Genomic DNA, 26,453 nt, shown 5'->3' on the forward strand with positions numbered 1-26,453 from the left:
CACAAAAACACAAGGGATCTACAGTTGAAGAACGAATACACAAGAGAGTGTAGGTGAAGTGAAGACGTAACAACAGGCAGGCAGGTTTTAAGGTGCTTCAACAGTGGGAAAGAGGGAGCATGTTCAGTGGGGACCTCAGCAACCATATAAAAACATTTATTTCAAGATGAAATCATGAAAACCTGGGAAAGTAAACCTAGAAAAAAATATTATATAACTGATAACATCATTTATCACATTTGTTTTACTTTACATTGTGTAAATAAAATTCAGAAAGATGCCAAAAACTGCAGTTTAAAAAAAAGGTCACTCTCTGCTCCTCACCTTGGATCTCTTGGCTGCTGGCAGCTGGTGCCTGCTGCTCGCTGTCCTCTCCCCTCAGCTCTCGACTGTCCATGCTGTCAAAGGCTGCCAGCTTAGAGTGCAGCTCCATTTGGAAAGCTTCACTCAGCGACGGCTCGGCTGCCCTCAGCAGCACACTGCCCATCAGGGGAGGAGAGTCCTTGGGTATTACAGGAGGAGATAATGGCTGTGGAGGGACAGCCTGTCCCGTTGTATTCTTGTCAGGCATCTCTGTAGAGAAAAGCTCCGTAGTAGCAAAAGGTGTCATACTAGTGGCCTTTCCACACTTAATAGGTGTCACAGCCTGTGTGGGTTTATCAGTGTAAGAATAGGAAGTGGTCAGTCTCTTGATTTCCATGCTCTCTCCAGCAGCCAGACTGAAGTCTGTGGACAACATAGGGGAGGTCAAGCTGCCCAGGAAGGAGGCAGAGATGTCAGAGCCGTTAGTTTTGCCACAGATGCTGCCAGGGCTCCTCTTTAACGTGGAGGCCTCGGCCCCCGCTGGCGAGTCATCTAGGGGGAAGGCATAGGAGGTGTCAGGGAGGCTGCACTGGAATGACATGGGGTCAAAGTCCAAGGAGGCCATGCCAATGTCTGGCGGGCTGAGGTCCACATCTTCCCCAGCTAAGCGGGGAGGTGAGATGAGAGCAGGCACACAGATGGGCCCATCGTCTCCATCACTGTCCTCTGTGGCATTCAGGTTGTCGTAGGAGTTGCAGTGTTGCCGGCTGTCCAGCAGCTCACCGTTGAAGGAGGCTGACAGGGCGTCGCTGCTAGAGCGTGGTCGTCGGGGACGGTACACCTTGGATTCTCCTGAGGGAGGAAAAAAGTATAATCAAAAACATTTCACTTTAAAAGACCCAACAACAGGGTGTAAATGGAAGACACAAATGATTACCTTCAACATTATGCAGCGAGCTCAGTGACTCTTCACTTTTGGCTGATCTTAATGTTGCCGTGTCTCCTCTGCCTCCTGAAACATGAAGATCAACAGGTATCAGTATTTCTATAGCCTGTGAAGCTCCTCTCAGTGCACAGCTGAAGTCTTCATTTCAACTCACCAGCGAGAGCCATGGCCTTCAGCTCGTTGGGCTCACTGGGATTGCGGTGCAGCTTACGCTTGGACATGGAGGAAGATTTGCCCAGGTTGAAGAAAGAACGCCAACTACCCACAGGAGACTTCTTAGATTTAATAGGAGGCCTCTTCCTATGGTTGAGAAGTGGTGGTGGACAAGCAGAGAAGGAACAGTTATTTTTACTGAGTTTGCCTTTAAAAGCTCTTCATGTGTAAAGATCATCTTCACTGTTAAAATATCTGCCCAGGTCTGAAACTAGACTAGAGTCAGTCAGGGTTCAGTCTGTGCTGACGGCCCAGAGAAGGAGCAGAACTAGTCTACCTGCAGTTTTACCAGCAACCAGCAGAGGGAGACACACTCCAGCATTAAACTTTTTTTTTGGAACAAACTCCACAGTCACTGTTATGTAAATGAGTCTAAATTACATTTTATATCAAATGGTCTTATGAAGCTGCTCTGTCATGAGGAAGAGGAGTAAACAAACCTCTCTGTGGGAAACTCGATGACGGTGTGGAACTTGCCCTGCAGGGCGGCTGGACCTTCGCCCACCTCGATGTACTTGCTGTCTTCAGTAACCGGAGAGTTGATCTGAGCCTGAGTCCTGGCCTGGGCCTCCTCCAGACTCAGAAGTTTTGTGGAGGGAGACGAGACCAGCAGGGACTTGGGCCGTGACAGCGAGTTGTGACCTGGTGATGTGGAAGCGGACAGGAGTACAGCAATGAACGGTAAAGTAGATGCAGGCGTGGGTTGTGGAACGACTGCTTGTGAGTAATTTGTACGCACCTGCTCCCTCTCGTATTAGTGAGCTGAGTTTAGTGCTAAAGAGGACATCCACGTGGTTGAGGATGAACTCCACCACCACAGACTGGATTCTGACCTCCATGAAGGCTGCTGTGCCGCTGAAGCACGCAGATTCAATCTGTTTGGACCTGAGACAACCACAGAAAAACAACAGTGATTTAATAATGGGATCAGGTTAAAAGGTACTGAATTAAATCCTGTTCACCTGATTATGTTTAAGTGATTAAATTTAAAGTTAAACCATTTATATAAATGACTTTAAGATGTGTTTGCAGGATTGGATGCTGTGTGTTGTGTGTGTGCTTTAATCCTTCCACTCAGGCAGAATGACTCATTTAAAGCAGGTACTTTCTGCTGCTCAGAGTCCACTATCACAGCTCATTCATGTCTGAGAAAATGTGGGTAGTAGAGAAAAAAACAACAGAAACCTAACTACATCACACTAAGAAGATTATCAGAATTACTCTGTTATGAAAAAAAGAAAAAAAACACTTAAATAAATAAAAAAAAAACTAACATACAAACACCATCTCACCTCAGCAGGTTGGGGGCCCAGACAATGGCCAGGTTCTTGCTGTGCATGTTGGTGATGTAGCTGAACGTCGCCAGGTGGGAAAGGTGTCTCATGAGGAACTCCAGGGTCCTAGGAATCAAATATTAATCTATTCAGATTTAATTGGTTCCCACTAGTGATGTACAGCCAGCACTACTTCTTCTGAACATCAATATTTCACTCACTGTGCTCAAATCCGCGAGGACTATCACTTAGAAATTTGCATTAATATGCTTTCACATAGGACGGGAAAAATGAGTTCATCATCACTGATGTAAAAGTCGTCTGGGACCTGTTAAATTATTCTATTCTCTGCAGTGAGGCTAAACAAAAACCCTGGACTTTGACTGATGTGCATACACCGTACATCAGTGATCTGGCAGTTAGTCGGCCAGCCACTGGGGGGCAGTGCGCCTCCACACTGACCTGTAATGCGGCGGTGGAAGCTGCTGGATGACATCATGGATTTTGATGAGTCGTTCTTCATCCGTCGCCGCTGATACGGCTTCCTTCAGAGTCAAAACACAATAGAAGATGATGAGATATGGACAGCAGTAAATAGTGGGATGTATCACTGCATCAACATCAAGCTCCTTCACTTGTCATCCCAGGTTCACACTGATACATGCAACATGGATGGGGACATCAATCCCCCCACCCTTCCTCTCCCCTGCTTCCATAACAACCAGCAAACATTTACTTCATCCTCAGAGACAGCTCTGTTGTGTTTGGAGAAGGTTTTTATTCCAAGTCACACAGAGTGGTTTGCTGCATTTGTAATGACAGGGTGTGTCGGGTACAATGCTATTATTTTAGGGGTGTCACTGACTCACTGCTCAGATAAACTATAAGAATTCCTCAAGATAACTCAGAGGAATCTACTTTGTTTCCTATAGAGCACAGTTTTGCAATCAATAATCAGTCACGCCCAGTCAGTGTCCTTTGGGGCATCTGTATGCAAAGTCTGAAATGCCATGTGTTGTAATAGTCAACAGACTTGTTTCGACACATTAAATCTGTGTGAGAAGTGTGTGGGGAGTGTTAGGTGCTGCCTGGGTCTCGCTTACAGAGAATTTCTCATAGAGCTGGTAGGTGAGCAGGGGGTTGGGCAGCTCTCTGAAGTAGAGCTTACACAGCGAGCCAACACAGTGGATGTCCTGGATGTAAACATCTTTGGTCAGGTCAGGGATCTGCTCAGAGTCAAACTCGTGCCTGATGAGAGAGAGAGAGAGAGAGAGTTTTAGAAGAAAAAAATATTGATGATATGTGATGACACATCCTTTCACAACCATCTTCACATTTCTTTTAAAAGTCCCATATTTTACATTTTCATTTACATTTGAAGTGTTGATCTCAATAAGAAGATATATTTGTGGTTTTAAGAACCAAAAACCATTTCAGTGTAGTTTTACTACACTCTCTCAGAGAAGAGGCTCTGAGCCTTCTGATTGGCTGACTGAGTGATCTAATAAAAATATAGCAGATTTCACACAGGTGTGAAAGTCCAAGTCCAACTTTTTTTACAGCAACTTTTATTGAAATGGAAATAACAAGTTATAATAAAATTGATCTTTGTGCCTTCCTAAGTGATTGGAAATATGGCCTACATTTCTATAGGCCCGGAACATGTAATTAAGCTCTGCTGTAGAGCTTATTGGTGTGAGCTCACAATATAAATCTTAGGTGACCTATCAACATCTCTACAAACTATTCCCACATCTGGATTTTGACAGCTGGACAATCAGGAGACACCATTTAGAGAGATTTCAGTGAGGATCAGTCAAATTGAAACGCTCTTTCACGTGGTTATCTTCACATTAGCAGGCACAATTCTACCTCATCCTATGTTTACATGTAGACACTAAATTACCTTCATAATCTTTACAACATAGCAGAACCAAGCAGAAGAAAAACAAGAGGTCCTCAAATGTCCACAGCACATGCTGCATTTTAAGAGCCACGACTGCTGTAAGAGCTCCAGTTGCCTGAGCTCCTGCCTGTCCTGGTGTGACAACATCAGACGGTAAAAACTGTTGATCAGGAACAACTGTTACACTGCAAGTCCTTGTGGTTTTTTCTCCTTTACAGATGCAATAATCTCACATGGAGCTCATGTTGTCAGGCGTTAGATGAAGGCTACAGTGGGATAATATTTGTGAGGACATTTCTGTGGAAGCAGCAGACTCATATCCTTTGCTGAGCTGTGTTAACTGGTTAGTGTGTGTGAGTGTGTGTGTGTTTCCTACCGCAATTTCTGGATGTTTGAGGCGATCCCAGAGAGGCGGTAGATGCCGTCCACCACACCATGTTTCTCGATGAACTCGGTGCAGCTCTTGAGGACCTGGGGCACTGTGCAAACAAACAGCGTGTCATCACATAACACATCTCTCTCAGTCAATATTTGCCCAGTCTTGTCCAAGCACTACAGGGTCAAGAACAGGGTGGCTCTCCTCTCTGAAGTGTGCACACAGTGTGGTCAGGCTAGAGTTCAGGGGCTCTGTGGACACGAGGCTGCAGACTCAGGAGGAATATTGACTGTGGATCACTAACTTTTTTGTGCTTCTGGAAGGAAAAGCACTTTTCAAGCTGAGGGTGGAAACATTTGAACCTTGTAGAGAGGTAAAAATATTATATTCCTTTATTGGTGCTGGCCTTTAATCTATTTTCTGCAGTGCAGCAGTTTCTGAACCAACAGTGAGCAGTTGTTGTCTGCGTCTGAGGCAGCCAATCACATACAAGCGGCTTCAAAGCACAATGCCGGTGATTGTGTGTTCAGACCAAATATGAAAAACCTCAGAAAAACATAGAGCTGCTTCATTCTGCTTCAGCAACCATGAATCATAGAGGCATGTTATTCATCTGTGTGTGTGTGTGTGTATGGGAGATAAGGACGGTGGCTCTGTGTCTGAGGAGGTTCCCAGGCCTCCCACAGCTCACACATCATTCAGATGATGACAGAGAGTGGGACACTCGCCGAAGCAGCTGTTCAGATGAATTCCTCACATAGCCAAAGAGAAAAGGAGGCCAGATCTGAGGAAATGAGCTGGCATCCTCCAGCTGAGGCGAGGACAGGGAGGATGGATAAATCCTCTCCAAGTTCTTCACGTAGGAAGGTTTTTGTTGTGAGGTTCTCTTACCACATTCATCCTCTTATATTCTAGTCAAACAGCTGCTTTCAGCTGATTTCAGCGATGACTTAAATACTTTAAAATGCCCTTTTAAAAGTTCAAACTGACTTCAGAACAGGAAGGAATGAAAATCTTTTGGCAGAGTGAGAGTGAAAGCAGAGATGAGTAGGTTACTGCTGGCTGTCGTCTCCTCTGACAGATGAAGGCAGAACGTGGATGTTATTCAGTCTCATAGCATCAGTCTGAAACTGATTATGACAGAGGCTTTTGGGAGAAATAAAAATGTTGACATGGTGCTTTTGACCTCCAGAGTTTGGATGTGAAAGAGCTGTGTGGAGGGGTTACAGTAATTAAACACAGCTAGCCTGAGATTAAAAGCATCAAACTCATCAGAAGAAAGGCATCATTTAATAAACATCTGAAACATGTGATATTGTAAAGGTGGAATTTAAGACAGAAAACCAAGCAAGAGATGCAGGGTGGCAGCTCAACATCAGGCCCCTGCAGGCAGATTACTTACAGATCTTTACTGGTCCCTAATCAGCATGATTGAAACATGAGGTTTTAATGGAGATTTGTGAAAGTAACATTTGGTTTATGGAGCAGATGCCTGTAGATTTAACATTCTGTTTTTCCCCCTAAGTCTAAGTTTGTTGTTGGAGCAGCTACAACAAAAAGTCCAGGCCGTCTGCTCAAACTAAATTGAGCTAAAATTGTTTTTGTAGATTTTAACTTTAAGCTAATTTTGGAAGATGTCCTGGGGAGATTTTTTGACAAATGTGTTAGGCAATCCTTACGTTACGGTGTTAAATGCAAGTTTATTAGTGAATTGCCACCACATCAATGGCACCTTGTCTATGTCTGTCTGCCTACATCCCTGATTCATCTAAGCAGCAGCAGAGTTTCTGCTCTGAAACTACAAATCATAATTATTAACCATGTTTCTTTCACTCTACAGGACCACACTCATCTTTCATTTCTCATATGTGACTGCAGGAGTCACAACACCTGACGCAGCACAGTGTCACAGCGTGGCTTATCTCTGCCTGCAAAGGTGAGGCAGGGTTTTACAGAGGTCAAGGCCCCTGAGGTGAGTGTGACGCAGACCAACACTGACCTGTGACCCAGAGCTCGTCAAACGGACAGGATTCAGCTAATGTGCCGCTAACATAAAAACCACTCACGTCTACACACAGAGTATGATCCATTAACAGGAAGAAATGGGTTTTCAAGTAAGTGCCAACATGAAGTGAAATTAAGTTCCTGATCAAAGCTTAGCAGCAGAGTACCGTCATTATAGTGGCTGACAGCCGATGTTACAGTGTAATCGACCACCATTATCCTCCCACTCTGTCACTGAGACCATCATATCAGCTCACCTGTCAGACACCGTGCTGCTGAGAGACCAGGAAATCAGTGTGTCTGCAGCAGATAAATGAAGACTTCAGCCCAAAAAACATCTTAATTACAACCAGGAAGTGCTGCTGTTTATATACAGTGTGTGGTGAATATTTGTTTCATGAATTTCAAATGAAAATTATTACCTCATGAGTTATACAGGAGGGCAGCAGCTGTGTTTGAGGTGGGAACATTTTCCCAACAAAATACAAATAAACACTAAGCTCTGATTATAAATATGTTAAACATTCATTTAATTTGGATTTGAGCCTAAAGGATCAAGGTTACAGAGAACCTGACAAACTGCAGCATTTTATTATGAGACAGTGCATTTTCATGTGGCTGCATCAGATAATAGTCAGTGGGATGATGTCGCACACAGCCAGGTCCTTGGGTGTTGTTGTGTAACCAGTAGAGACTCCAGGAACTCACTACATATAACCCAACCATAAAACCACGAATATACAGATTTAACAAACATCTCATTTTAATGGTGAGCTTCAGAGGTGTTGCTAGGCAGATTTGTCTACCTTTGGACAGAGCCAGGCTAGCTGTTTCCCCCTGTTTCCAGTGTTTATGCTAAGCTAAGCTAACAGACTGACAAAATGGTAACAACCTGGACATCTCTCTCTCTCTCCAAGTGAGCGAATATTCATATTAACCAAAATGTCAAACTAGTCATATAAACTGCCCCCAGGAAGACTTTTAACGTGAAAAGTTTTTGTGTATTTCATTGATTGCAAAGTGGAAATGTTGCTGTTAAATTAATATAATGATGAATTTATATATTTTGAGTTTGCATTAAGCAAGGAACAGGGGGAATATAAAAGCCTGGTAAATCGTGGTTCTGGTCACTATTGGAGAAAAAAAAGCCTAAATGGATCCAGGAACTATAACTACTCTCTGGTGTGTGTGTGTGTGTGTGTGTGTGTGTGTGTGTGTGTGTGTGTGTGTGTGTGTGTGTGTGTGTGTGTGTTCTCACCATCATGTCCTGAGTTGAGGAGGTGTTCTCCCAGGTCACAGCCGAACACCCTCTCCCGGAGGATGCCCCTCTGCTTCAGCTTCTGTTTGGTGGGCCTGGACTTCATGAAGGAGCGCAAGAAGGTGATCAGCTTCCCGTGCTTCTTAGACACTGAGGAAGGAAGGAAGGACACATCTTAGGATCCTTACACAGATGTTTACCTCACATCTCACAAGTGTGGGTTTGACACTGGCTCAGCTTTCACACAAGCTCTACCCATGCACCAGAGTGAAACCCCATACAAGGTGCTCAATGTTGTCCCATTGTGCATTTCAGCTTCATTCTAATGCAAACCCCTCCTTTATGCATGTCTGGTTTCCTTGAAGTGAAAGCTTCATTCTTAAATACCACCTCCCAGGCAACTACAAAGGAATTCTCCACATCCAACACCAGTATCCTTCGTTCCTCTTCAAAACAAGACAAAAAAGGAGCAGACCTACTTAAAAAACCCGACCCACATTAATCAGATACTCTGCCTGGGAAAGGGTCGTAAGCTTCTTAGACTACACACCAGTTATTTTCTTTGCTTTAGAGTGATGTGGAAAGGCTCAAGTGAATCAAACAATCTGCATTTTCTGCAGGGAGGAACAATGTAGATGGTCTTCACTCCAGACATTTGTCAAAAAAAAAAAAAAAAAAAAGAAAGAAAAAAAAACCCTCACTGAAAATCACACGCTGTCAGCCGCTGGTGAGATGACAGCCGCAGTGTTTTTCCACTCAGTCTGACTCGGCTCTGCAGATGACGTGAACTTGTCTCATGAAAGCTTCAATTTCCCTCTAACTGAAGAGTTAACAGTTCAGTAAAATCAGTCCTGGTTAACAGACACCTGCTAAAATATTTTCTGGTCTGAAGGAACCAGTTACACTATGAGCATCGTGGTGCATCAAATGTCGGGTTAGAGTTTCTGTAGAGACACTGCTGCTCTCTGAAGATGAGTGGACAAAACAGGTTCTTCACAAGGGTGAAAACCAACTAATCCCACTAATCATCACATTTACAGCATCTTCTCCAGCATCTGCCCCTCTCTCTGTTCTTCATGCCTAAACTGCACTGTAAAGCTTTTGACTTGGGCCTGAGACATCACAAAGAATGAATCATTGTCTCCCACAATCCTCTCTGCTCCTCTTTGTCTACCTGTTCTCTCACCGGTGTCAGTGGTCCGGCCTCAGCTCCTGTCACTGCTTCAGTAAGCATACGTCTCGTCTTGGATCTCACCTTTTTTCTACCTGTCTCTCACTTACATCGTGTCGCCCTTCACACTGACTCTGCCCAACAACTCTTGCTACTGTTCAGTCGCTCTGCAGTCTCTCACAGTGCAGCTAACGTGGTGCGCTCAGCAGCCGCACAGTCCACGCTCCTGAAACCTGAAACGTTTAAAAAGACTGTGCAGATGGTCTCACTCTGAAAAAAAAAACAACCCAGGGATGCTTGCTCAAGGTTTACTAACTGATGAGGACACTATTGAAAATGTACATTACTATCCTATCTATGATCAGTGTGTTCTTTCAGCCACGTGACATCTGGAGCTTCACTAAACCTCTCAGAGCAGAGCGCTGGCTCTAACATTTCCTCCTCTTCTGAGGAGCTCGGGGCTGAATTGGAAAAACTGCTGTGTCGCATCAGTTTTTATTTATATTCCAGGTCACATTGCTTTAACTGATTTCAAACACAGTCACGATCACAGCCCCCTCCCCCTTCCACTTCTCTCATGTGTTTCACAGACTTGACATATTCATTTCTACCTGCTCCGGCCTTTAGACCAAAATAAGCACACAAGGCTGCAGCTTAAAGAAGAAAGCATTTACCATTCAATCAAATAAATAACTCACCGTTGGAGAGATACAATTATTCTCTGCTGAGCTCTGCTCTGCTTTGATTGGAATAAAACCAAAAGTAGGCCACTGCTTACCAAACCAATCTCCTGCAACAAAACAAGCTGAGTTACAGAAAGATACAGCTGCACTGTGTGTTAGAGAAGAATAAACATGTCAAAGCAGCGTCTTTACTCACTGCTCTTTTAGCGATCATTTGTCTGAAGTGATGAATTTAACTAAGAATTATTCTACAACAGCCGCTGTGTGAGACTCGGCCCCCAACTCGCCCAGAGACCATTAGATAAGAATTAATGAGCGGCTGCCTGTTTTGCATGCTGATTTTACACTATGGAGGTGAAGTGTGCGCAGCCGACTTAATTGACAGTCTGAGTACATTTAGGATAAAAACATCCAAGATAGCAGTTAAACTAATAAGATGATGGGATTGGAAAGTTACTTTGTAGTTGAATTAAGTTGTTAATTGTGTTGGCAGAATACTAACTAATAAAAATATATGCACTCAGTGACAGTTCATGCAAACATGTTTCAGAAATACTGTGGCAGTGACGCTCTCTACTGTTCACTCTTTTGCTTCTTGAATCAAACACAGATAAACCTGAAGTATCGGGGGAAGGTTAAAAATAATTTTACTGTTGAAGGCAATTTTATTGAACAACCAGTCCTCCAACCTTTTTTTCAGCCATCTGCTGCAGGTGTACCAGGCCTGGGTTGTCATGGTTACAACAATACACACGCAGACTGTACTGTCAATGAGATACCTTCGTTCGTTGCCATGGTTACTCTGATAAAGGTCATTGCTTGGTTAGGCTTAGGAAAAGATGCTGATTTGGGTTAAAATAAGTACTTCCTAAACATTAGATGATCTTTGTTGTCATGGTTACAATAACAACAACGAATGGTCATGGACAATAGAAACAACATAAACTGCTACTTTCACATGGGAATCAAACACGGCTCTCCTGTGTCATATGCCTGTGTTTTGTTGACCCATCCATCCACCCCAACCTCCTCCTGACGTGGACTTTGTCGCTCTATAAACTGCATCACCGCTCCGTCACATTGCTCCTGTCCTTATTACTACGGCAACAACGACATGTCACTATGGGTCATAATAAGCTGCTGCACAGACGACCAATGGGCTCTTTTCTTTTACATGGGAACAGTCCCGTGTTGAAATGTGGTTCCGACTTGCTTCCATTCTTTGCATGTCTGCTCATCTTCCCACTGACCTCTCTGCAAGATCACACTGTGTGATACACTTTCTCATTTCAGTTCCTTGTCTGATCATCTTATCTATTCCATCCGTGTTTTCTGAAGTTAAATTAACTTGGCATCTGATCAATATTCACACACTAGTGTCTGAAAATAAACAATCCCTTACTGAGACGGATTTACAACTGCCTCACTCCTCAAAGTCAAGAAATAATGTCTGAAAGTTTTGAATCCAGCATCTCTATGGTGTGCTGTTTTAATGAAGCAGCACTATCATTTCTGGATCAACAGGTATCCTCTGACCCAGCATCTGCAAACAGGACCCAGTGTTTCATGTCAGGGAAAAGGTGGAGCCAGAGTTCACCCCTCTGGGAGAAATTCCTTCTGCGCTGCTGTACCCAGAGACAAAACCGCTGAGGCAGCTTTGTTTACTCACTGGTGAGGGATCAAAAAGGGCCGTCAGTATCATGCAGGGGAGGGGGTGGGGCTGACTGTGCAACTGTGTTGGCTTACACTGACACGTCGCTTTCATTTAAGAGCCCAGGCTGACTGGAAGAGGAGCGCAGTGACAAGCCTGACTCTCTGAAGCACGGACAGTCTCTCCCATCTGCTTACTGTAAGGCAGATGACAGCCTGAGGGCTAGAGGCTCTGCACTGAAACTGCCTCTGATACACTCGCTGCTGGAATCCAGCTGGTGAAAGGCATTTAATCTAAGATAGAGGCTGCTTCCTGTGACATTAATTAGACGATTTATAGCTGCAGGGCACGGTGATTTAATTTTATAGTTTCACAAAGTGAAAGAAGTCTTGCAAGCGACACAATTAAAAACGAATGGTTAAATCTGAAGCAAGATATCCTGACCTTTAAACTCCAAAATAATGGATCCTACATTTCCCATGATGCAACTCGATACTATCTTTCATTAAACCCTCTCTGCCTGGTGAACGCCCACGGCTTTGAAACTTCACACCTACAGTGTGTAAAGCGGGCTTTCTCTTATCAGCCTCTATTATCAAGAACCATAACCCTGATGACATCACTATGACATCATCAGGGCAAAAAAAATTTTTTTAACTTGCTCCAGAGACACACAACAGTTTATACGACCAGGACAAGTAAACTGATCTTCATGTGTAAAACTGGAGGAGTGGTCCTTTAACCCAAACAGCTGATGGTGGTTTGAGCAGAATATTTCTGGATATTTGTAAAAATGACAAAATCTGATGTTAGGGGCTGAGATATTCACAGCTTGGGAAATGGCAGCCAGTAGTCCATGTCTTGATAAAATCCAGACAGGACCAAGTTAAACACAGAGAAGGATGGTTACTGCCTGATGAACACTGACTGTGTTTCTGATGAAGCTTTTCCCTCAGAGGCTGCGAGGTTGGGGGGGGGGGGGGGGGGGGGGGGGTGCTCTCTTTCCCCCCCCTCCAACCACCTCATTACATTCATTTAGCACATACTGGAGGAAAATTACTTCATAGCAACACAACAAGTGTTGCTATGAAGTCTCTAGGACAGCCTTCTTCCACCTGCGCAATATTGCTAAAATCAGACCCATTCTATGTCTAAAGGATGCTGAAAAACTAGTTCATGCATTTGTTACCTCAAGACTGGACTACTGTAACTCTTTATTGTCAGGATGTCCCAAAAATTCAGTAAAAAGCCTCCAATTGCTCCAGAATGCGGCAGCACGAGTACTGATACGAACTAGGAAACGGGACCACATCTCTCCTGTGTTAGCTTCTCTGCATTGGCTCCCTGTAAACTCCAGGATAGAATTTAAAATCCTCCTCCTCACCTACAAAGCCATTAATGGTCAGGCACCATCGTACCTTGGAGAGCTTATAGTTCCCTATTTTCCCAATAGGACACTTCGCTCTCTAAATGCAGGTCAACTTGTGGTTCCCAGAGTTTGTAAGAGTAGAATGGGGGGCAGAGCCTTCAGCTATCAGGCTCCTCTCCTGTGGAACCAGCTCCCAGTGTGGGTTCGGGAGGCAGACACCCTCTCTACCTTTAAGATCAGGCTTAAAACTGTCTTGTTTAGTAAAGCTTATAGTTAGGGCTGGCTCGGGTATGTCCTGACCCATCCCTTAGTTATGCTGCTATAGAGCTAAACTGCTGGGGGATTCCCATGATTCACTGGGCGCTCTCTCTCTATTTCTGTCTCTCTCCCCCTCTCTCTCTCGATAACTTTATGCCATTAACTTTGTATTTTTTTTCTCTCCCGTAGTTTGTGCTTCTCCTCTCTCTCCCTCTCTCTGTCCTCATCCTGCAGGTCTCTCTGCCTCTGGAGCAGCAGGATCCAGATCCACCACTACTCATCTTTACTATTAACCACTGTTACCTGTCATTATTATTGATAACACCATTACCGACACAGCTGTTCCTGGTCTCTCTCTCTCTCTCTCTTCTCTCCCCTCTCCTCCCCCTCCCCCTCTTTCTATCTTCTCCTAAACCCAACCGGTCGAGGCAGACGGCCGCCCACCCCGAGCCCGGTTCTGTTGGAGGTTTCTTCCTGTTAAAAGGGAGTTTTTCCTCCCCCCTGTCGCCAAGCGCTTGCTCTTTGTGGGAACTGTTGGGTTTATTCTGTAACAAAGTAAGGTCTTGACCTTGCCCTGTAAAGTGCCTTGAGATAATGTATATTATGATTTGGCGCTATACAAATAAAATTGAATTGAATTGAATTGAACAACGTCCTAAATTAGAGCAGTAACAGCTCAGAGCCAATCAGCAGAGTTTATGCTGAGATATTTGATACAGCTACTCTGTGTGTCAGTGTTGCCTGAATGCACATGCAGATGTAGGCGTGACCGCGGTTCCTCTGGGCTTCACAATGGTCTCATCACAGCCCAGCTCAGCCTTTTCTCTTCAGCCAGCACCCCCTCGAGACTCAACAGTCTCTCACACACACACACACACACACACACACACACACACACACACACACACACACACACACACACACACACACACACACACACACACACACACACACACACACACACACACAGCCATGGAGGCGGTGGAGCGGGAAATTCAAACTGGCCTCATTTGCTGTTGTAGTTTCAAGAAAATGTGGAAGGGTTGGATATGATTTCACCGTCACTCTCAGAAATCCACATCCTGTGAGAACGAGAGTTTTGACTGGAATGTAATTTGTGGCTTTTCTAACCAGATTAAATGTCTTTATTACTGTGGCGGTCCTGCTCACAATTAATCCTAACAAATCTGAGTGGGTTGTTTATCTTTTATCTTTTATAGGCACTTAAGGAACATCTTCACCGCCATTATTAGTATCACTTCCTGATCGCTGCCAATGATAAAAGGACATTTGCCCATTGAGAGGCAGCTACCCCAGAGATAATGTTTGCACCATTTACCAAACAATAACACTTTGTGGGAGACACTGTGTTTACGCCCATTAAACACATCTCCTGTTGGTGTTTCTGGATGGATGTTCACTGAGTAAACAACAAGAGCCGTCTGCCTAAAAGGCAGCTGTGAGTGACAGTGACCTCTGCTCGGAAATAAGAGCTTATGTGTGCAAAGACAGTCAAAGCAAAACGCCTTATTGTTCCATCTCTCAATGCACCACTGAACACAACTTCAGCAGAGAGAGGAGAGGACAGAGGAGTACTGTCAGCCGAGGTTTGGCTTCATTCTCTGTGGACACTACTGTGAGGGACTACTTTATTATACACTTATAAATGTTTACAGATGTTTCACAACTGGACCTCATGTTACAATACATTTTCTGATAAACAGACAAGTTATCCCCAAGTGTCTAGTCTTTGATTAATAGTATGACATTGTAAATATATCATTCATATTTTCTTCAGTTATGTAAAGAGAAAGAGAAGCTGGACAAATCTGGAGTCATATGTGGAAGGAGAAATATTTTCCACACTTACGACCAACGTAGGACTCCTCTTCACACTGTTTATGCCTCATGAAACATGATCCGTGTAACAAAGGGTTAACGCCTAATTTCGTCCAGAGTAATTCAAATAAAAAAAGGTACAGGCAATTCACAACGGGTTGCTGATGAAAACATGAACTCCACACAGTTTAAAGGCGTTTTCTTACCTTCGCTTCATAACGCTGGAGGTGCCCAGAGGCTTTATGACAGGATTTCAACAACAAAAAAATGTCCAAAGCACAACTGTTCACTTGTGTTATGTCTTTCGCTAACCGGACACCAACCCACACAACCCGCTGTGAAACTTCACCTGAAACCGACGTCTTTAACAGAAGATGACTGAAGCGTAAAGTTTGGCGGCGGGGAGCGGTGGACCTCCCTCTCTGCTCTGTCAGACAGTCTCCGCTCCAGCGGATTGGTTTTACGACCAGCCTGTGCTGCCTTCACGTGCTCCCGGAAATACGAAAACTATCAGTTGTTAACCTCATTCTAGCACAGCTGTGGGTACCATTAAAGCAATTTTATATTTAGTCAATATGAGGGAGTGGGTGGGTCGGAACGAGAACTTTCATTTGATATATTACAGCACAAGTATGTGATACTATGCCCGCACTGTGCATTTGATTTCTGGAAAACACCAAAATAATGAATATAAACTAATTTTACTCCCACATTTAGCTCCTATTGTCCAAGAGCCAGTAAATGCTGCAAAGCCTTGTTGCATTAATGTACGTCTTTCCAGAAATCACACAAGATGAAACACTTCACAGGTACTTTGTGCTGCGGTATTACAAGGAGCTGATTCCTTGTGTTTCATGTGCTTTCAAGTTCTCTTCCCTCTAACACAGTGCACCCTGCCTCCTATTTACTGGCTTGTCCATGTACTAAATTTCAACATTTCCAACAGCATTTTAATGAGGCACAGGGATTAAGCAGCCAAGATACAAGCTGGTGGTTTTAACCAGTGGAAAATGCTCTTTTAGATTGCAAGTGCACACACACACATGCTCCTAACAAGCAGCATATGACATATACTTCAGCTCAGCTCTCCCCTCTGAAAGGCCCCTGGCCCCCTGAAGACATTATCTTATTATTTCTTTAACTCGATTCGTCCCTTAGCAGACATGTTGAGTCAAAATAAAGTCAAACTAATTTGTTGCTGATCCAGAATCACAAGACTGCAGTCAGACTCTTCCACCGCATGCGATCTATCCAACCTGACAAGCATTTATGATGTTTCTTTGGCCTTAAGTACATTCACTCACACTCGGACAACCCGAAAACCTAATGCTTCAACCATGACGAGAGCACAGATTCAGTCCAAAGTCCAAATAATAAACATAAATTTGTGCAGCAGAACTTTGTTTTTTCTTCTGTCCTCTCACATTAATCATCCCACGACCTCTCACAGATTCATGTTGGAGTCTGCAAGGTTGGGAACCAACCACCTAACTGTATGTGAAGTAGTTAAAATCAGCTCCAGCTCAAGCGGCTACGACAGTAAAATGTTACTTATACATTAATGCATCAGTAGTAACAAGCTAAAATATCATGTTTTTCTGCAGAGTTATTTCTTTTACTTTTGACACTAAGTTTTGCTGATATTACTTCTGTTGTTTTACTTAAGAAGACTTTGAATGCTTCTTCTACATGTATATAATACCTTGCTCTATAAAATGCCTTGTTTTCCCCACAGCATCTGTTAAAAATGTGTGAACTGAGGAAAATTACAGAGAAGGTCAAACCCAATTCAACTTGCACAGATCATACTATGTCTTTTACACAATGTCTCCTACACTAAGCCTCCTACACTATCACCTACAGACCAGAGACACTGAAAGCACAGAGTGAGAGCTACAGTTTAACCACTGAATCCCTGAACTGACCATGAGTAGGATCTGTAGTCGATGACATGTGACTGAGTAAACAAGATACTGAGTGTGAATTCATTTGTCTGTTTATATACAATATGATAGTTTCAAAATTAAATCATATTTCAAGTTCAACATTTGTGGCATCAGGACAGTGGGAGTTGCTCTGGTTGTCACTGACACAGCAGAGACAGTTCAGCAGCAGGTGGAGGTCGCCTTTGGGAGAAGCAAAGCACCAGCCACCTATACAGGAAACAGTGAGCTCCGGCCCTGACATCATAGAACATAACAGGATGAGAGAGCTTTATGTTAGACTAACTTATCATACAGCTGCTGCTTTGCATGGATGTGAATAATCCACTTCACTCCTGGGATGTGGACACAATGAGGAAGTGTATTTTTACAGCTACGTGCCAAGTTCAATGTGGTAAAAACATGGCTGTAAATTTGAATTCCTACCTGCTGGTTAAACATCTGCAACAAAGCACCTGATGTGATAACTTGTTTCAGTAATGACACACTAAAGCCACAACAATGACAACAATGATGCAGCTGTTGAGAGTCCACTGAGGGGAGCAAAGACGTAAAGAATTATCTTTGTGCTTTACTCACCCACTTTACAACGTGGTTGTTAGTGTGTGATCAAATGCAGCCTCTCGCCAAACAAAGGTGTGGTCTACAACAACAGCTTCTTATTGAGGCTCCAGAGCAAGACGTTACACAAGGGGCCTGGTATGGTTTCACAGCACCAGGAAATGACTGGAGGTCCTGAGGAACAGGAGGACAAATCGCACTCTGTCTCACACATTCTCTCCCCGTCTCCCTTCCTCTCTCCCTCACATAACCAGCTGTCTTGGCTCATATGTGCTCACAGCTGCCCCAATCTCTGGTCCCCAGACATGACGAAGGCCTGCACTGAGGCAAGGAGGAGGAGGGGGCGGGGGCGGGGGGGCTCTACATCTGGGTTAGTAACTGGTAGGTCTACTGGGCTGCTGTCTGGGGAGGAAAGACTGACTGACACTTCTTATTCAAACCTCACAGCTCTTTGTTTTCAAATTGATGTTGACAAATGAGCATTTTCACTGCGAAGAGAGCAGAGGACACCGCTCCCAGCTTCAACCACGACACAATGACATGGATGGAAGGACTGATAACTTCTAGTTTCTCTGGCCCTTCTTCTTTAAGGGGAGCAGCGCAGCATGTAACAATTTCCATGGTTTTGCTGGGAAGCAGCAAAAGGTTAGTGGTGAGCAGAGCAGGAATATTTTTCCAGTGCTGTGCGGCTCCCTGCAGGAATGTGCTCTTTCAGTCACCATGGAGAGGCAGACAGAGATTCTTACTGTTGCAGGACAAAGCTTCACGCTCAATGGATGGGTTTACAGGCCTCCTCATTGTAAAAGGATTAAATAAATCAAGGCCGGTCGAGACCTAGCAGCACGGCACCCCTGCCGTGGCCTTTCACTCCAACCAAACAGACACACACAAACACAACTGGCCCTCATCTAGACACAGGGTACATTCAGTCGCTTGGAGTAATGCTGTAGTAACCTGGCTCACCCCTGAAGTCATTTGCATACACCTTGAGGGGGCAACAACAAAAACAGAACAGGGGGCTGAAGGGATGTGATTGTTCTACTTTGAGAGTGAACTTTGGAAACCATTGTTAACGTCACCACGCCCAAAACTTGTGTATACTGTATTTTTGTTTCTTTTACACACAGATGCCATGTACAGTGGAGTCAGGGACAGTCATTCTGACAAATCTGAAACATGTCCACAATATGAAAGTGTGATAGGAAGAATCTTACAGTGAAATAATTATCTTTTAAGTGGCACATTTAAAAGGAAATATGACCATACCTTGCACCACATAGACATTTTCTTGCAGGAGTTAAGAGCAATTCAAGTAAAGGAAAGTTTACACACAAACATACACACACACACACACACACACACACACACACACAAATACTGGACAAACATGCTCTACTACTGCACAACCAGATGTGTGTAAAGTGTTACTGGCCCACCACCAGAGTGTAGAGATAATGTGGATTAGTGTGTTAAAGGTCACAGACAGGACAGTTCACTCAGATTGTAAAAGCTTCTCTTGTAACACAACATTACAAAGTGCACAAGATGTTTGTTTTTTCATGTGAGGAGTGAAACTAGAACCCACGCTATACCCCCAATTTAAAGCTACTGTGACAGGTACACAGACGAGTCATGTTAGAGTCACACAGTGCAAATACATCACTTGGGGGTGTGGAGTTAGTTTTTGGTTAAAGGGGAGGGGGACTGACGGTGCAACACACTGAGGGGCTTTTGTCTACCTGAACTTAGGCTGTAGTGGTTTAGCGGGTCGGCCACCCATGCACTGTCCTGTATTACACTCTCCATCTCCAAGTCTGCATGCGGCCCGATGGACAGATGGACCAACAGACAGATGAATGGATGGACGATGGAGACATGAGAGAACCAGCAGAGGGAGAGAAGCACTTCAAGTTAGAGAACAGAGCAACTGTGTCCTTTGGGACTGTGAGGTCAGAGGCTTTGCATAGAAATAATACTTTGATACTAAAGATACAAACTGTAATGTGAGACAGAGAATATATGTGGATGTGAGGCATACACCCAATTATAGAAACATTGCATTTATCAGTGAAACAAAAGTCTGTCTAAACAAGAGAACTTCATTTAACTGTTACGTTATAATCCTTAAGATTTGAAAACCCCATTTTTCTTAGCAATAGTCACGCAATGCATTTATTTACAGTCTTTATAGTAAATTTCCTTGTTAGTGGCAGACTGTGTCGCTCCCCTGTGGAATTCAAACTGCCTGTGAAAGCGTGACGGACTGACAGGAAACGCTGCAGCCTTTAATCCAGTGTTACTGATTCTAATTCTCTCTCACTGATATCAGCCCCACTGTTTACCGTTCACTCTCCCAGCACTCTACATGCTAACTCAACATTGCCTACTGCTGCTAGTTCACATTGAAAGCTTTCAAATGGCAAACTAACTGAGGTTAGTGCTAACCGTGATTGCTCATCAAATACGCACCTACAAAACAAGACAATGGTCTTTTTAAATATATGAGGGACTAATGGCTTAAGGAGGAGCTGCCACAATGAGCTGTTACATTGGATGAAGAGCTGCAGGAGACAGGCTGCACACCTCCAACTCCTCAGCATGATAACAAGATTCCTGCATTCTGCTGCTGTGTGGAAAACTACTTGCACTGTATGCAGCATGAAATCAGACGGTTGTTTGATGAAGAAAGTTTCTCACAAATTAACTGCTCAAGGAGTGTTTGCTGTCGTCTGAATTCTGGGAGTTGTAGTACTAAACCACACTTGGTGTTACTCTTTGGTGTTGCTAAATTCAACCAGGACTAAAAATCGTAAGGATTATAACTTCAGCTAGAATCATCAAAACTCTGATGTACAAAATGTGATACACGTGTGTGTGTGTGTGTGTGTGTGTGTGTGTGTGTGTGTGTGTGTGTGTGTGTGACTTAGTGAAGGTGAGGTGAGTAGGGGGGTGGATGAAGTGTGTATACCAACACGCACAGGGGGGGAAGAGACTCCAAGAAGCGGGCTGCAGGCCAGAGCAGGGGGAGGCTGAGGCAGAGGAGTCACAGTCAAATGCAACAAATCAACACACATGCCAACACAACTGTACATCCCTGTGCAGTGAATCAACAACAACAGTGTTAAAAAGACACACTCAGGCAGTGGAGAACAAGCAGTGCAGTTCTGACACAGAAACAGGCAGCTACACCAGGTTATTTGTTCTAAGCTGAGACCAGGATCTGCTCATGTAGAGTCATGTTAATATCACTGATAACAGAGAATCTGCAGGTTCAGAAAAACAAATATCAGACGTTAGTTATTACTATGTAGAATATAAGACAAGACTTATGTAAAACCGACATATTTCTGATTGAATCTGAATAATGATGATGTATCAAGAGACAAACATTATCTTTAGGCTGCATTCAGGGTGTGTAGATAATACACCTGACCTGCGGATACTCTGAAGTATGATTGATAAATAAAGACACATGCAGAAAAAAAACAAAAAAAAGCAACAAGCATTAAGACATTGCTGAGGAGCAGGGGAGGGGGCAGGCAGATTGAGTCAGGCCTTGGGCAGTGGAGTGTGTGTACACTGCAACAGTTAACTCTACACCACGAGATGCATTTCTGAAAGGTCTGAAACCCGACTGACACATAAGACAGGCCTCCAACAGCAGCCGAAACCCCACACATATAATGATATAACCCCCCTCCGCCTTAATTGTAGTTCTTGTGGGGTTGGTGTTTGTATTGTTTCACTGTCATCACTTCATCCAGATCCTGGAGCCTCGGAGGCTTTTTCAGTGGTCGGGATCCCCGGCTCCAGTCGGGCAACGGCGACAGTGAGTCTCACTGGTTCAGTCAGTTTTGGAGGATGTGACGTGGATTCATACAAGACACTGAGGTTTGATCTAAAGGACTCGCTCACAGCAACATGATGTGAGCTGCAGTGTGAGTGTGAAGGTGTGGGAGGTGTGCTCCGCAGCCGCTGAACATCGTTAAATGCTCCCTTTGAGTTTATGTTATACATTTGTCTTTGCCGCTCTCGGGAGCGTGATAAAGAGCTTATCTGTTTGCTCTGGACGGCTATAGATTAGCACAGTTATTTCCAGTGGATTTGCATAGAGCTGAGTCAATGTAACACGATTAACGGGCTATTTGAGGGGATGATGTGTTAGAATTGTGTGTTTTCTTTCACTGTAACATGCTCATAAGTTTGAAGTTGATGTTATCTTTGCACTGATGAGTGTCTGAAACACAGCTCTGTGTGATGAACCGAGGGTTTTGGACATAAAAACAAATATCTTTGTTCAAATAATGGTGTAGGGATATTACACTAGAAATCCACTACAGTGAAGATCCAGTTACACACACTCACACACACCATCCATCACAGACCTAACCACTTCCTGAAAACGCAGCCATACCAGCTGCCATCAGTGATAACTTCCCTCCAACAGGTTTCCTGTGAATGGTTTTAAGAGGAGGAGGAGGTGGAGGAGTACCTGGTTTTGGCACAGAGTTGGTCATGGACTGCGGCACTTTATCGTTGATCAGCTCCACGCACTCGCTGGGAAAGAAGCCAACCTGGACAGAGAGCAGCAGCGAGACAAGCAGGTGAGGTGGGAGGAAGTACAATCAGATTTAGACGACAAAATGAAGACTGAGAGACAGGCGGTACCCACGCTGAGCTGTGGAGGCCACATCAGTCATGTGATTTTGAGATGAGAAGCACTGAGACAAAGATGAGATTTGGGACTTGGTTTGGACATTTACTGATCAGGTGGCGAGGAAATCACCACATCAGGCGCCGGGTTTCCTTTGCAGTTTTGTGCAAAATAAAAGCGAGTTTTTAGAAAAGTCGACAAAACACAGTTGTGAATGGTCTGTGTTTCTGTTGAGTAATGAATAAAGCTTTGTTTTTCTCCTCTCACATTATCATTTCAATTAAACGTAACATGGGATTTCCAGCACTCGGTTAGAACTGGCTTTCTGGGATATGATACGACAGGCACCATGACTTCAATGTTAAAAAATAGTGTTTACATTTCAATTTTGAGAAACATTGCAAACCACCTGACAGATATTTTAGTGATATTTTAGAGTTCTTTTCAAATTTAAGTGTTTCCATTACTCATTTTTAAGTTTGCAATTTCAAATTGTGCATGAAGCAGGGTAATGGAAACACACCTACTGTCATGTGTGTGTGTGTTTGGTTCCTCCTGCAAAAAAGAGCACAGACCTGCCTGTTCAGTTGTGGCTAACTGTGGAGGAGTTAGCTGGAAAATGTCAAACTGCCTCAGTCTGTTGACATTTATTTGGCAATTTTATTTTTATTAACCATATTTCCTTTCTAATAATTCTGCCTCTTTGTTTAGGCTTCATATAGTTTTGTAGCAGGTTGACACATACGACCTACATCAGTGCTGTCTGTTCTCTTCATATGTGCATTATTGGTATTTGTGTACACATTAGATTACACATTCAGTCTTCATCCAGTATCTGTGAACCTGCTCCTCCTGTGAATAAACTCTGGTCCAGCTGTGGTTTGTCTGAAAGACTTACATGATGCAACATAGGACACATCACATCACTGAATGACCACCTCCTCATGGAGACAGGTGGTACTGCAGATGTGTCACCAGTCGTCATTCATTCCTCTAGCACATGACCTGTTTGAGCTTCAGTCCGCGTTTAGTGTGATCTGTGGATCTGATATAAGTAACAGCCAGGCTGTTTGTGTCCAGGCTGTATGTGCTCACAGTCCACATGAAAAACAGCCCCTCCATGTCTCCATGTGTGGTGAAGGAGAAGCTGTGTAAACCCAGAGGAGGGCAGTGGTCTCCAGCCACTGAGAATGTGTCTGAAATGCAACTGATGTGATCAGTGAGTGCCCGCTGGCTGCCACACTGCCAGTGAGGCTGGATGACAGGACGGCTCCTTGTAGGAAGAGAGCCAAAACACACAGGAGGAGAGGGGGCAGTGTGGAGAGGGGGAGCCGGTCAGAGGAGGTCCATCCAGACATGAGCTTCAAAACCCAGATTTGCTGTTGCACCGCAAACGATTCAAGCTGTAAAATCTCTGCAGGGAAGTTTATGTTCTGCTGTTTGTTTGATGAGATTTTAGAGATTCATGCTTTTACATAGTTGTAAATATTCCCCCTAATGCTTCATGCCTCAACACACACGGGGGGCAGATTTCCTAAGAAAAAGAAGCAACACAAACATGTGCTTCAACTTCCACTGAATTTGTGGCTCCAATCTACAGTATCAGCTCATCACGCTGTCAGCTCCTGGGACTGGTGAGATCTGTCTGAGATCATCGAGCTCAGAGAAGAAATGATACAGTAGAAAACATTTACTTCACTTAAAATCCACCTGACCCTGTTACTATCACAAAATATTACTCCTAAAAGTAGAATATTATGATCTTTATGATCTTTTTTGGTACAGAATTTCCTCTTTGTCCTCCCAGACAATGTTTGAGCTGTGGTGGAGGGATAATAACACAATGAATTTGTGAAGTAAGAGACTGTAATTTTGGAAGATACACACTCAAGACGCCTGAAACCTCATGTAAACATCAGATAAACTTCACTGTGGATTTTTTTTTTTGTTCTGCTTCACTTTCCCCTAGGTCACATTAGGAAGGATTTCTTAAAGAACAGGGCGACTGATTACAACAAGGAACGACTGTGCATGTGAGTACTGATAAACTGTTAACCTCTCCTTGATGCACACAGACCATAAGACCCCTGCCACTGCTGCTGTCACAGTAATCAGATATTGTGTTCATGAATAATTGCCCCAGTTTTTTTAGAGGCCAAAATTGAATTTTGTTTATTTTCATCCTCAGAGCCTTCTGGCTTGTGTGCAGTAATTTCCATCTGTGCTATATTTATGTTCGGTGTGCTGTTATTTGCACAGCCCTCTCTTAAATGCATTTGGAATGAGGAGAGAGTTGCACCTTACACTCACAAATTGTGATTTGTGTCAAATGCACTGCTGAACGCATCAAATCTGTGCCTGAAAACCAGACTCAAAAGCTCAGGGTCAGGTTCAGACCGACCTCAGCTGTGTGAAAAACACATGCTCCTCTCAGTCATTGGATGGAACCGGTCTGGTGGGGCAGCGGGGGTGCAAACACAGAGGGCTCCAGAAAACAAAACAAACCAAAAACACAGGGGAGAATGTGACACAAATGACGCTGTGATGTGTTTACCTCGTGATCATTGTGATGGAGGATAAAATAGTTGCAGCTGTTACTTCCCAGAGCTGTAAAATCCTTTCTATGAGTCTCACAGACCTCTGTGCACCACGCTGGCGTCTGATAAGCCTTTAAAAGCATGAATCTGTTCCTCTAACTGGACTCTCTGGGTCGTGTTTCCCTGACTCACTGGTACCTTCAACAACTCGATCCTCAGTAAATCTGGTCCTGGCATATCAACATGTTTGTTTGGGTGCAGCACACACACACACACACACACACACACACACACACACACACACACACACACACACACACACACACACACACACACACACACACACACACACACACACACACACACACACAATGTAATCTGCTCCAAAGCTTCATATAAAACAGGATATGTAACTTGCCTTGTTTTTCAGCAAACTCAAGAGTGTTTGAAAACTGCTCTGCAAAGCAGCATTCTGTCCTTGTCCTTGAAAAACCTCAACTACAGCCTGATCTAAATGTGTGTATGTGTGTGTGTGTGTGTGTGTGTGTGTGTGTGTGTGTGTGTCTTTTCGGCTCCCCGGCTGTGTTTTGTGTTTTATGAGCTGCATACCTGAAAGCCGTGCTTGCCCCTCCACCATGTGGTGTCTTCTTTAGGGGGCATGTCAATCACTGACACGATGTCGCCAACCTGCAGAGAGCCACAAGGAGGGGGCAGAAGATTAAAGATGAGTCTGATTGTCCCTTTTCCTTGTGATGATGGACGACAGCAGCGAGGCTTTAACTTCTGAAGGCAGCTAAGTTCAGCGAGGATTTGTCTGGACTTTAACGTCTAAAAACTGATTTAACTACCTGGAAGAGACAGCTTTACTGCTCTTTCAGTTCTTTGTCTCCTTTAGTGTCTTACTGTCTGCCACGTTCAGTGTTATCAAATCTTTATGCAGCAACTAACAACAGATGAGGAAATGTCTTTGAGGAATTGTAATGGACTCTCAGAATATCTGAAGACACAGAGACTCAGAGAGAGTGTGTGTTGATGTCGCTGTCACCTCGAAGGACAGCTCATCCGACGCCTGAGCGATGTAGCGCTTGATGACATGGGCGGCAGCGATAGCTGGCACATTGATGGACGACTCTTCATGGACCAGCAGATGATTCCCTTTATTGTCAACCTGACACACACACAAAATACAGAACAATGACATGAGTATGAACAAGTCTAATCATCCTGCCATTAAAAGCTGTTTTGGTGAAGTGTCTTAGACTTTTTTTTTTTTGTGGGTTCAATACGGCACAGAGCATGAAACTGAGTTTATAGCTGTTGCTAATTTCCAACTCTTGCCTCTAGTTGGGCAAAGTGCAATTAAAATAGTTCTCATCAAACCACAGTATGCTACAGATATGAAGGTAGAACAAAACACTACACTGAAGTGCACTGATTGTGAGGCCCAGTCTAAACACATCGTGTAAACTCCACAGTTATTGTTTCAAATGCTGTTCTATAAACATAT

At 43.9% G+C, this 26,453-nt stretch overlaps 1 protein-coding gene across 9 annotated transcripts in view; it reads right to left on the reverse strand.

Annotated features, from left to right (window-relative positions):
• The window catches only part of arhgap32b (Rho GTPase activating protein 32b), a 113,348-nt gene that overhangs the window by 5,194 nt on the left and 81,701 nt on the right, over positions 1–26,453 (reverse strand). For 5 of the 9 annotated variants that reach the window (XM_071460606.1, XM_071460605.1, XM_071460604.1 and 2 more), the window contains 15 exons: positions 25,992–26,114; positions 25,556–25,633; positions 22,248–22,329; positions 20,734–20,784; positions 19,495–19,569; positions 8,281–8,430; positions 5,019–5,121; positions 3,840–3,984; positions 3,199–3,281; positions 2,755–2,862; positions 2,202–2,347; positions 1,903–2,104; positions 1,404–1,549; positions 1,241–1,315; positions 325–1,155 (listed from right to left, as the gene is read on the reverse strand). In XM_071460606.1, the coding sequence (XP_071316707.1) occupies positions 325–1,155; positions 1,241–1,315; positions 1,404–1,549; positions 1,903–2,104; positions 2,202–2,347; positions 2,755–2,862; positions 3,199–3,281; positions 3,840–3,984; positions 5,019–5,121; positions 8,281–8,430; positions 19,495–19,569; positions 20,734–20,784; positions 22,248–22,329; positions 25,556–25,633; positions 25,992–26,114 (2,398 nt within the window). Of the gene's footprint in view, positions 1–324; positions 1,156–1,240; positions 1,316–1,403; positions 1,550–1,902; positions 2,105–2,201; positions 2,348–2,754; positions 2,863–3,198; positions 3,282–3,839; positions 3,985–5,018; positions 5,122–8,280; positions 8,431–10,149; positions 12,698–15,457; positions 19,373–19,494; positions 19,570–20,733; positions 20,785–22,247; positions 22,330–25,555; positions 25,634–25,991; positions 26,115–26,453 lie in introns of those variants that run through there. The other 4 variants (XM_071460607.1, XM_071460608.1, XM_071460611.1 and 1 more) reach the window with 4 other exon arrangements.

Source organism: Trachinotus anak, unplaced genomic scaffold, assembly GCF_046630095.1.
Source record: "Trachinotus anak isolate AG129_WGS33_773 ecotype Australia unplaced genomic scaffold, CSIRO_AGI_Tana_v1 ptg000024l, whole genome shotgun sequence".
NCBI lineage: Eukaryota > Metazoa > Chordata > Actinopteri > Carangiformes > Carangidae > Trachinotus > Trachinotus anak.